Below are 12,985 nucleotides of genomic sequence, written 5' to 3' on the forward strand. Positions count from 1 at the left end.
CATCCATGTCACCACTGCAAAGGATCTCTTAATGTTTACCCTGCCTGAATAGCGCTCACAAAAAGGTCCCCAGGAGAAGCTTCTTAGCAAGTCTGCTTATACTCTGTAAATCACCTGTAGTGTATAGTCTACCATTCAGAAATAAAGCACCAGCAGTGCCACAGTCTCTGCATAACCATTTACATCATCGCATAAATTACCATTACATATTGCAGCTGAAAGGGGCAGGGAGCTGTGTGAGGACAGATGAGGCAGAGCAAAGAGGAGGACAGAGAAGGGGAGGAGATTTAAATGGTCAGCTTGTGAAAAGGTGGTTGGGTGGCACTTAGAAGCAAAGCTCAGCTCAGAGCAGGACTGCAAACTGAAACTGTCGGTGCAACTTCACACATGGAGCAGATCGTCACGTTTTTGGACTGAATAGACTACTTTCTTTCTTTTTTGCACTGAATATGACTTGTCAAAACTGGTTGCCACTATTTCATGCTGCAGAGACGTTGTAGGACTTGCGCTTTGATTCAGTTTATTCAGTGAATTTGAAAACTTTAGTTGTATTATCTTATTGCCCCAGCACCTTTCAGTTCGCCTCTGGGGCCTTAGTCAGCACAATCCGCTTCATCAGGTTACACGCGGCAAGCGGAGCTACGTGACTGCACTCACTCCCAGTATAACCCTGCTGAACCGGGAGGGCGGATGAGTTGGAAATTCCCGGTCAGCATCTCTTTTTCTTTTCTGAGTAGTTTGGCACTTTGTTTGGATTGTCTTATTGTGTACACCGGGAGCCATCACCTCCTCTCCACTCGCAGACATCGCGAAATGAAACTCGGTCTTGTCATCCAGGCTGCGGTGGCGCTGTATCTGCTGCTCTCACCTGCACAGGTAAGCTACATTCAGTGAGACGTTATGCGCAGCAAGAAATTGGATTTTCTATCATTTTAACTCGCACTAAGATGTATCACGTCAGGATTTCCACACTAGTTAGATTATTTGGATCTGCTACGTTACCATTACAATTACAAAGTCATCATTCTGATAGAATATTGAAAAAACGTGCCTATTGTTAGATTCTTATATGTTAATAGCTATCAGTCTCAAAATGTAGGCTAAATGGTCGAGTCAGCAGAAGCCACGTAGATGAAGTGATTATTGTGCTTTGACACCTTCGTACCGTTTTGAATGAGCGCCATTCTGCTCAATTCATTCATGAAATGAAACGTGACAAACTGCATCTCTCTGCCTGTGGAACACATGATGCAAAGTGACTCACTGTTGGATCTGGCAGATCCTCTAAACTTACTCAGACTATAATTACAGAGGCATCACACATTCCCACTTCTAGGCCTATAAGGTCTTTTTTCTTTTCTTCTTTTTTTTTTTTGCAGTGTAGATTTCCATCAGAAAACACTCTGATTCCCATGCTGGTGAGAATTCCCTTAAATAAGCAATCCTCAATAAATATTTGAAAGGTAATACCGATAGTTTCACCAGATCCTGGTGAGTTGACAAGCTGCTAAGCTGGTCTCAAAGTGTTTGCAGTGTATCAGGTAAAACTGGTATAGCAAGTTTGCAGTATTTAGTTTCTCTTATTTTCATCTGCAACTGCAGCTTTTCCTCCCTGCCTTGTTTCATCTCAGCATGTTAAATATGTACGTGCAGTGTGGATAGTCAAGCTGATAAAAATGAACCAGTGTGTGTGAGTGTGTGTGAAAAAAAATCTATTGAAACTTAATTTCAGGCCAGTCATATCACTGTCAGGCTGGCAGGGGATTACTGTGGTACAAAGATGTTCTGTTCTCTGTTGCCTGGCATTGCCTTTTAGTCTTAAAATGAAAATGTGCCAGAACAGGACAGAGCTGAAACTGGAGTGAACCTCATTCAAAGGCTAGAAACACTTGTAAGAGGATGTGCCATTGGACAGCGGGACTTGTGCCAACTTGCGCTGAGGCTCTTGGACCCATTCAGTTTCTGATTTCGTCCCAAGGAGGCTGATGGCTGGCAGCTATCTCTGATGCCTCTCATGTTCAATGCAAAACCAGGTCATTGTTGTGTCCATTCAGTGCTTCAGTCAGGGTCTCAAGGTTGGAAAAAGCTCCATGTCCCACCAGATTCTCTAGCCGGAGACTTTGCAGCTGTTGCTGAATTGAGTGTGAGTGGGAGAGGGATGGGATCACCACATCTCCACTAATCCTCATAATCAGCTCATGGCCTGCTCAGTCAAAATAGGAGTGACAAAATCCAGGGCCCTCAAAGTGAAGCAGGTTAAATGCCCCTCCGCTGCCCAAGAGACTGACAGCAAATGTAAACCATTCAATTCTAAGATGCAACAACCTGTCCGCTGATACAGACTGACTGTGAGGATCTGAGCTTGTTATATTTGAGGTCTTTCTCTAACCCTTCGTTTGCCATTCATTATTTGCTTATGTAGAAAGATTAGCTTTAAAAGGAACGGTTGCTTTGCAAAGATGCACCTAAAGACCCAAATATTCCACATTTTTAGCAGACAAGCGACACTCATTCTAGCAGCTCTTTTAAAGTCATAGTGGCAAAATGAGACTCTTCTGGTAGGTGTCCGCCCTGTCAGCCCCCCCCAAAATAAACTGTTGGGCCTACCAAAGTGGAAAAAGCATACATCAGCCATATGCTTGGGAGTGTGATTTATAAATGTCTCTCTTTGGGATTATTTACCCATAAATATGTGTCACTTATTGATAATGAGTATTTCTCACTATAGTCGCAGCTGGAGCTGCCGTCAGCAGCCTCGTGACTCATGCAGTCATTCATGTCCGCTAAGAGTGGCCAAGAGAGAGGGTGGGGTTAACTTCATGTGCTTAATATTACTACCAGGGATTTACAGCATAGCTCAGTGTGTGTGTGGTAGAGGCATTTAATCACTTTTAAACAAAGGTCTGTCATTTGAATATGTTTGATGAAACAAGTGAGATGTTCATTGTGGACCCTGCATGTTGTTTTCTTCCTCATGTCTTCATATTGACTTGAGGTTGTATGATTGGTATCATAGTGCACTGCAGTAGTACCCAACCTTTTTTGGCTTGTGACCTCTTTGATAAAGCAGTGTCTGCTTATTCGACATAAACATTGTCTGCATATGTCAGTAGATTGTAAAGACCAGAAGAGGTCAAATGTTCAAATGATTGTACTCACACTAAGGGTGGGAACCATGAGAAAACAAAGTGTATGTTTATGTTAGCAGTAGCAGTAGTTGTTCCACTGTATAAATTAACCATGACTACTGATTTATATATTTTCTCCTTTTAAGCTTTAATTTATCATGATGTTCAAAATGACAGCTACACACATCTAAGCAAGCTGTTACTGGCGTTGTAGATTGGTAAAAAATGTGTAAAGATCAAGTACAGGCGTGATGAGATTTGAGGAAATGATTACAGCTGAGTAAACAAATTCAGTATCTAAACCAGTGCTGATGAAAGCATAAACAGTCACCGACCGTTAGTTAGTCAGTTAGTTAGTTACCTGTTGCACAAGAAACATCATTGCTACTGTATGTTGGGATTTAACAGCAAGCAGAATCAACATTGCTGATACAAGAGATAGAACTCATGTTGTTCCAATTCCTGTGATTTCAAGTCAGGTGTGTACTCGGTCAGATGTGATTCACTCTCTTAAAAACGGTCCTGGTCCCGTTCATATATGGCCCCTGATAGAGAGTGGAAGCACCTGGGTTTCCCTCTGAACAATGGTGGCCTCTTGGTCACTCAGTTACCAATGCTGTCCACCGGTTATTTTGTTCCAAGATACTCTCCGTTCTCCTGTTCAGTGTATTATTGGTACTTCCTGTGCATATAAACCACATACTGTATATGCACAGTGTGTGTCTACAACACTGTGGATATGCTGAGTTTTTGCTTGTACTTCACTCAATAGAGCTTTGCCTCTTGTTTCCCCCCACCTTATACAAATGCAATAGAGCCGTTTGTGTACAATATCTTCTTTTTATTGTCAAAGTGATAAAAACAGGTAAAATATTGCATCAAAACAACTTGACTGACAACAGTAAGCATTTTCTAGGTAGAGCAGTCGAGTGCTGTAGACGTCGACATATTTCCATTATGTCAAGAAAAATCAGTGTCGGATGAAAATAAGATTATTAAAGTATGAGATTATGGAATTATTTGTTCGTGTCAATTTGAAAATACAGCATTTTCCTTGGATAAAACCATGGAAATCTGAAAAAGGAATCACTTCTTGCCTAACTCATTTGATGTTGCTAGACTGTTCGACTCTTCACCAGTGAAGCATGTTCCTCTGCTCTCTATGTGTGAGGACGTGACGTTACACAGGTGTTTCCTTTACGTCATCACCGGCAGCAAAACAATACTTGAGTCTGACCATCTGTGTCGCACACGTGTGCCGTGTTTGTGTGCATGGTGTGATTTTCTCATTCTTGTTCATAACTAGCCAAGTGTAGACGGCATGACGTCACATTTCCAGTTGTTGCAATAGAGTTTCATCAGCAGAAGGTTTCCTAAAACATCAACAGTAAACATCAGATGTGGGTTTCAGTTTCTCAGAATCAAAGAGCAACAGCTTTTGTCAAGATGCAGCTCAGTGTTTGACAATGAAACATAAAAAAAACAAGTGGCGCCTTCTCTTTGTCTTTCTTACACGCTTGTTCACCGTTGTAGTCCAGATGTCTGCATGCTGGGCTACGCAGTGGCAGTGACCTGCTGACTGATCGGGCTGTTATTTGCACTGTTGTGGTATTTCTCTCTAGTTGTAATGTCCCGGCCCAAGGGAGGGCCGCAATCGCAATCAGGAAATATGGATTTCTCCTTCCTCCTGCAGAGGAGGAGGAGCGGTGGCGCTTGGGGCAGCCGTCTACTCAGCTTTAATCTCCCATCTGGATGTAATTTACTGTGGTTTACACAGGGAGAACAGCGTTTACTGTAATAGAGACCACAATTACCACCGGTCAGTCTTATCTCAAGACCTGTGTCGTGTGTGTGTGTGTGTGTGTGTGTGAATGTATGTTTGTGGATGGGGTCCATGGTTTATACAGTGGTTGTGTGTGTTTGTGTGTGTCTTTAGGGGAACATTAGTGCATGAATTAATGGACTTATAATGAGGAAATGGTGTTTATCTCAATCAACATTTATAAGGACCTTTACCTCTCCCCTGTCACTTGACCCCATTTTACTGTTGTTGTTTTTTTCAAAAATTAGACAACTATTCCAAGAAAACATGATTGCTTGTAATGTTTGCAATCTTGAAGAAGGTCTCAACATCATTATATTAAACAATATAATTATATTTCTTTTAGAAGGAGTCTTAGATAAATTGTTTGATATTTTGGGGAATATGCATATTAACCTTCTTGCTGCGAGGTAGAGGTAGATAATATTGATACCGCTCTCAGATTTGTGCATTAAATAAGCTTGAGCAAAGGGACGGTTAGCATAAAGACTAGCTTGTAAATCTGTACAAAAACTGTTGTGCAAGAAAAAGTTCTTCAGTTTCTTCCTGGATTCATGTCATCACAGTGAGGTCAGGAAACCAGCTGAGACTTAAAGAAGTAACTGCTCCCAGCCAAGAAATGGTACAGTACAACCAAATCTAGACTTATTTCAAAATCAAACTGCAACAGATGTCTATATTTATGCTACTGTGTGGCTTTGAATCTGTGTGACACCCCAACTAAAAGTGTGTCTATCTGTGGAATAATTTAAAGGCTCCATTCACCCAGAAGAGCTTAGTGTTGTGGCACGTTTACCACATGCTCCGCTGAAGCTTTTTGGTGTTTTGGCAGTGCTCTGTGATCACAAGCCCAGACCTGACCACCAAAGTGACCCTGCTGAATACGCTCAGACCTGTAATGGCACCACTGTCATTGTAGATTCACCCATCTTATGTATACAAACCGTAACCTGCTTATTTTGTAGTGGCTGAGAATAGATACAGTGATCTGCAGGCCACGTAAGAGGCCTGAGAATAAATGCCACGGTCATGGTGTTGATGATGTGGAATCTGGGTCTCGATAAAGGATGGATGAGGATGCTCAGTGAGGCAGGGAGGTAGCTCTATTTGTCACTCGTCTAGCCGTCTCTGTGTTTGTATTCACTGGTTCTGCTTTAGCGCTCTCTGCCCTGTGTGGTCTCAAGTTCAGAGTCAAGCTTCAGTCAGGACAAAACCAGGACACGGTTCCTCCTGACCTATATGTTTTCAGTGAGCTGGAGATGCAGGTGCTTTACTGGTCTGGAGTATGTTTGCCAGCTTTACATATTTTGCTAAACTTCGTCTCTGCATGCACCTCCCCCCCGAAATTCCCAAACTCTGCTCAAGAGCAGATTTAGTTGACAGAAGCCTGCATCTCATCTGTGGTCTGTTTATCCACACTGTCACCCTTCAGCTTGAAAGTAGACCCTTTTGGAAAGCAATGTAAATAATGGCATGATGCTCAATCTAGCTGGGATCATTGTTTGCTAGATAAGGAGTAAAGAGGGGTTTTCCAAAAACTCAATCAAACCAAGTACATAGCACTCCGGATTATCGTAATCTTAAACCAGAAAATGTCTCCAAATCACATGTAGTTTCAATCCTCAGGCAGTTGACTCAGCCTGAAAGTGATCAGTGTGCAAGATGTTTGTCGAAGGAGATTTGTCAAAGGACTACAAATACATCACTACTCACTGATACTACAGCTAGTAGCATCAGTTTACACCTTTTATTACTGATAGAATTTGTGTGCTAACAGGTGACGATCACATGTCAATGGTTTAATTTGTTGGATTTAATACTGAAATCCCTCTACTCTTCAAACTACACCAAATATGGATACGTTTTTGTGAAAGCTGCTTCTCTTCATCTTCTGCCAAAATGTGCCAACTTTCTCAAAGACTCATTTTCACTCAGTTATAAAAAGAAAACTCCAAACATTTTGGCATCGTGTCAAAAGAGCTTTGACCGAACAAGCCGGTCACCCTCAAACCTAAATTAGCATCTTTCATGACAACTTTGACTATGGATATACTATATGAACAATATATTAATGAAAAACACTTCGCACTAGTACGTGTACTACTACGCACTATTTTGCATTTCTCATTCAAAGTGAATAAAAGAGTGTCATCAGTATTACTTGGCTTGTTAGAATACCTTCCCTTTGAAACTACTTTGAAACAAACCATGGTTCATCCTTTCTGTCAATGATTTGCAATCCAAGGGAGAAGAGAAACTTAAATGACTTGACACAGTTTTGTGTAATTTTCCAGCCCAGTCACCCAGGAGAAGTTGTCCAATCTATATAGGCTAAACTGACATAGAAGCCTATCGGCATTCATCTGGAAGTCGTCTCCGTATCCCTTTAGAAAACACACTGTACAATATGCTGGCTGGTATCCAGATCTTTCTGGCTAGTGGCCATAGTACCTGCTGTGGAATAGCCCATCACCCCCCCCCCACCCCCCCTCCCCAGCCTGACCCTCAAAGTTGAAAAATCTTTTATGACCATTACGCTGGGTCCCCATCATGTTTTGTTTTTGCTCCCTACACATGCTGCCCTTCCTCTGACAGATGGAGTTAAGCAAAGAGGTTAAAGATGACATAGTTCAGCTGTGTGGGAGTGGAGCGTAATGAGGCCCGGAGCCTCTGTGGCCTGACAGCAGGAGCCCAGGGACACAACAGGTCCTCTGATCTGACCCAGAGGACGGAGAAAACTCTCAGCCAGCAGCTTACAAACTTTCACTAGAGACTTCAGAAACATATGAGACCCCTCAATGCCACATTTGCATTATTAACTGCTGTAGATGTTTCAATCTTTTGATCAAACTCACTGCTACTCTGCAACACAATCTGCTCAGAGGCTCGAGATAAACTATGCTGCTAAGCAAAAGTTCTCTGACAAGCAGAAGTCAAGAGCTGAAAACAACTTGTACAACTATGGGACAGTGAGCAGGGTGGGAACCATGTTAATTATCCAGTGAGAAAGTAGGCTAATTGTTTGCACACTTTTTAACCCCAGCACGATATCACTCACCCCTCTCTACCTCTCTCTCCTCTCTTTTTCACTGTAAATGTTACATCGATTATTTTATATCAACATTTTATATTGCTAAATAATTTGTAATAAAATCAACCTCTAACTACAATTTATCAACAGCTGCTTTTGGGGCAGTTTATTTTTTGCACTATGCACTTGTCTTGATGTTTCATGTACCATCAACAGTAATTAGCATTAGATTGTGCAGGAAATCAAGCTTGCTCATATATTTCTTCCTTCGGCATATGGTAAAAATCTTTTCCTGTTGTTGTTGTTGTTGGAATGTAGCTTTTAAATTGATTTCACAGCAGTTTTCGTGTTTCCCAAAACCCAGATGTTGCACATGGATTGCACAGGACACAAAGTAGAGGTATTTTATCATTATAATAATTTATAGTCAAGTCAATTGTATTTAGCCTTCACAGTTAAGCCTCAAAGCTCTTAACACTCAATTTATGAAAACAATAAATCAAAATGACATGCAGCAATGCTAGAGTCAAACTCCCTGAACAAGGTCTTCAGGGAATGAAGTGAAAGAAACCTTAAGACAAGTTTATACACATGTATTAAGTGGTTCACCCTTCCCACCAGAGCTGAATTACCTCCCAGTTACCATTAATCACACAGTATTACTACAAGTGCACAAGGAGGAAGGAATGTCTACGTGAGGATCTTCATGTAGCCTTTCATAATCTGGCAGCTTCTTGTGAGCAGCTCCCTCCTCTGTTCTCAACCACAGGAGGTGCCAAAGATGATTGCTCGCCATGTCAAGGCTTAACCCATGACCAAGGTCAGAAAACTCTCCATACCGCTCCACATTGTGAACAGCAACTGAGGAGCCAGAGCCAAAAAAGCCCTTGTGATGTGGAGCAGCAACAGAAAAGAAGCACAGATCATACGCCAATTAATACTGGAAAAGGATTTATTTTACAAGCAGGGCGTTGCTAGACATGCTGAAAAAAAAGCAATACCCCAGAGAGTGGAAGTTTTTAAAACAACCTTAAACAAAAACTTTAACTGAACTGTGACGTCCCCGTGCTGTGAATGGCGCTGCTAGCAGAGTTTATATCCTGTGGTGCTGTTGTATAGCGGACACAGTTCGATGAACACCACTCAATAGAACAGCTGCTCTGACAGAGGAACAGCTGTACACTTTGGCCAGATCACCAGCCACTTTTTTAAAAAGGGGAGATGCCTGAACAGATCCCCTAACTCGTGGAGAACCGAACCTTAAGTGGTTTACTGGAAGCTCTTGTCCTTCTATTGATATGAAGTCTGTACAGTACATTCTGTTAAATACATAGCCTTCCCTGCCACTTATCTCAGTGACAGTTTTACAAGAACCTCGGAAATGTTTGTGTAAGTGTGAATGCATCATCATCAAAGCAGGACATATCTCGTTAACCACAATACTTAGAGAAAAAAAAATTGTGTCGCACTGTGCTGCTGACAGATGCTATCTTCACCCTCAAACTAATTTTGGTATTTAACAGGAAGGAGATGCATTTTAGCAACGGACAGATGGTGTAAGATGCAACATTCCTCACTGGCATCATTTGGGAGTGTCCTTGTCTGTCTGTGCACTATTATATAACAAGTTTTGGTCCAACACTTTCAATCTCACCATCTGTCTTACTTTCACAGACAGTGTTACAGTATAAATATCATCAGGTGTGTGTGTGTGTGTGTGTGTGTGTGTGTGTGTGTGTGTGTGTTACACAAAAACTGAAATGTAACACCGGTGATGAGGAGGGATTGCAGAGGCAGGTGGTCTGTCGCCGGTTCAGCTCTTCTGCTGGAGGGCATTTTATCAAACGTAGATTTCCCTTCCTGAGATGGAGTCAACTAGAGGTTTTGTGTTTTCCCAGGCGAATGGGAAATGCACTCTGTTTATCATGGGATGATGGGAAAAAATCAAGACGGAGGGGGAAAATAAATAAAGAACTGAATCTTACACCACAGGAAACAGGTTTTGAACCTAAACAGTTGGGCACACAGAGGGACGTGATATACTGTATAAGAGAGACTGGATCTGCTGCTTGTCAGGAAGACTTTTCCACTGCAGGGTGGAAAAAAAGGTGTGTGATCGTCGCCTTAATTTCACTGCAGTTCCAGCTGTCACCACCGGAGTACAAATATACTTGATATTGGTGACACTGCAGACTGGTGCTGTCTTTATATCCAGGATATTTTGTATATATTGCATTTTCAAGTTTGAAAGGTGTGTGTTAAGATAATACTCAACTAAAAAAGATGTAGGGTGTTTACACTATAACATGTAGTCACAGGAAAGCTGAATAAATAACCAACATTTATTTCTGTTTCACAGAGTCTTCCCTTGTCACGCATAAGCAATACAACTGAAGGTAAGAATTCCTGCTTGTTTTACTTATGAAATCTTCTCTGACCGTTGGAGGTGTAATTTAAAAACAATATTTTACAACAATACTAAAAAGTAGTTCTAACTATTTTTTCAAAACATATTTTTACAGTGTTTGTAATAAAACTATGAGTATCGCAATATCCCGGTAATAACAACCGTGATATTTAAAAAAGAAACTTTCAACTCTCCATCTCACAACACTCGAATTTTGACGAAAAACAGACCCACAATAGACAGTTACAAAAGTAGTCTGGTGCAAACCAAATAAATCAATGCCAGCACTGACAAAATACAGCTGAGAACTATGAAGGACCAAGCTCTTGAGTCTCGCATATAAGTTAGTTAATGAATTTTATCTGAATTTTGCGAGTTGCAGGACATGTCAACTTTGGACTATAGCAGAGATTACTCAACTGCTTAACTTCTCCCTTTATATCCTCTTCCTCCCTATAAATGAATGCTACTTAAAGAGAAATGGATTGACTGTAGAACTTGCAGCCAGAGGATTAGAGTGCATGTAACAGAAAAGGCCAAACGAGCAGCAGATATACAGTAAGGAGCTGTAACTGGCCAGTGAACTGGCCCTTTGCGCTGTATAACAATAAAGTTTGTGGCCTCATCTCTCTACCGTAGACCCCACCGTTCTCCTTCCAGCCTGTCTGCTCTTATAAACAGCTGTTGTGGTGCTAGGCTCCATTCGGTGACCCCGGGGGTCACCGTAGTCCCAGAGGTGCCTGCTGGGCAGCTCAGCTCCAGCTCCAGCAGGGTTCTGTTCATGGCCATGTTTCCAATGTTTGTTTTCTCTTCCTTCACTGTTTGTTCGGACGTAGTCTTCCCTGTTCCTCCCCCACAGACTGTGCAACTGGGACACTTTCACACATATGCTCCCACAGGAAAGCATACTGTACATTACACAAACATTTTTACTTCAAAATTAAAACAGGATACACACTGGCGTATTGCAACTGGTTTTATGTTTCTGTGTACATGGTATAAGGTTGCCATTGTTGGATTATTGAAGTAATTACTGAGACTGTTTGTGTAGGATCATTAACAGTGCAGTTCAATTCAAATTCAAATAGGTTTTTTGTCTGGCAGTACTAAGTCACATACACAAGCTCAAATAAGTTGGATGTCGATTGCACTCTGCACTTTAAACGTAAGCGAGAGAGACAGAACATTAAGCAGCTCTTAAACCAAAATACATTTATCTGACCTGCATGCAAGTATTCCCATAAGAAACAAGCAGACTCGTTTGTAACTGCAAAGTAGCCCATAGCCTCCTCCTCTCATCCTAGTGTTGATGTTCCAAGAAGTGTGGGGTCGCAGCTTCTGCCGGACCATTGAGAAGCTGGTGGAGGTGGTGCAGGAGTACCCGTCAGAGGTGGAGCACATCTACAGCCCCGCCTGTGTGCCGCTGGTGAGGTGTGCAGGTTGCTGTGGGGACGAAAACCTGGAGTGCCATCCCACTCGCACCACAAACGTCACCATGCAGGTAAGACAAGGGCTCTGTGAAATATAATTGTTCTTGTTAAATTTACTGTATGTACCTAATTTTCTTCTAACGGCAACGTTAACTGGTTTCATCCCTCAGCTGTTGAAAATCAGGCCATCAGAGCCGGGTCAAGAATATGTTGAGATGACATTTGTGGAGCATCAGACATGTGAATGTAGGTAAGAAAACAAGTCAGAATTTGTTTTCAAATATCAACCGTGTCTACTTAGAAATTACATTTGTAGCCTTCAAATTTACGTCAGCAAAGTAATAACATCCGAGTTACATTTTTTTAATAAAACATAATGAGGAAACATTTCTAATAAACGTAACGACTGGAGCCATAGACTGTATGATTGGAACACAATCCAGCAATTACGTTTACCACAAAACATATTTTGTATAACAAATGAATGCATAAATGTAATTTCTAGGAGACAGGGTTGACAAATACTTACAATGACTATTTATTACCTAATTTATTGCTTTGTTCCTCAGAGTCAGGAAACCTATTGTGACTGTTGAAAGGTAAGTACATGAATATATTGCAATAACATCCGTTTTTAGATTGTTAAAAAGGATATTAATGTTCCATCTGAGAGAATGGAGGCGTATTGTTAATTTTGTTCCCCTTCTAGGAAAAGGCAAAGAGGAAGAGGAAGAAAGAGGAAGGAGAGACAGAAAACGAAAGATTGTGACAGGTGATGGCGCAATCTCAAGTGTAAGATATTCATGTACCCTCCAACTAGCAGTTAAAAGCATTAAAAAACTTCTTTCTCGTCTTTTTCAGCTGCCAGAACCCTCGCAGGTAACTGCAGCGGCGGTCCAACCCTCAGTTGCAGTGTGGCTCACTATTTATTTCCCACCCAGTGACAGCATCCAGAGTCTCCTCCGTGTCTGCAGCCAGAGACTCAAACAGCTGGGTTGTTTTGCTGACATGCCCTCCTGCTGATGGGCAGAGCGTTTATAATGACAAGCTTCAACCGGAAGCGTGTTTTGATTGGTGGAAACACTGCTGTTACACCTGACACAATGGACATCCCTGGGAGCCAGTGCAATGTCGAACCAAACAGACCGACGCCTTCTCTTTTATACT

At 41.7% G+C, this 12,985-nt stretch overlaps 1 protein-coding gene across 1 annotated transcript; it reads left to right on the forward strand.

Annotated features, from left to right (window-relative positions):
• Window positions 1-568: 568 nt before the first annotated feature.
• pgfb (placental growth factor b) lies at window positions 569-12,701 on the forward strand. Its single transcript, XM_076108555.1, has 7 exons — window positions 569-876; window positions 10,341-10,377; window positions 11,693-11,889; window positions 11,989-12,068; window positions 12,388-12,417; window positions 12,528-12,590; window positions 12,680-12,701. The coding sequence occupies exons 1-7, from the start codon at window positions 691-693 to the stop codon at window positions 12,699-12,701; spliced, it is 615 nt and encodes a 204-aa protein (XP_075964670.1). The 5' UTR covers window positions 569-690.
• Window positions 12,702-12,985: the final 284 nt, after the last annotated feature.

This window comes from Anarhichas minor, unplaced genomic scaffold, assembly GCF_050575085.1.
Source record: "Anarhichas minor isolate MPS153535 unplaced genomic scaffold, ASM5057508v1 ptg000040l, whole genome shotgun sequence".
NCBI lineage: Eukaryota > Metazoa > Chordata > Actinopteri > Perciformes > Anarhichadidae > Anarhichas > Anarhichas minor.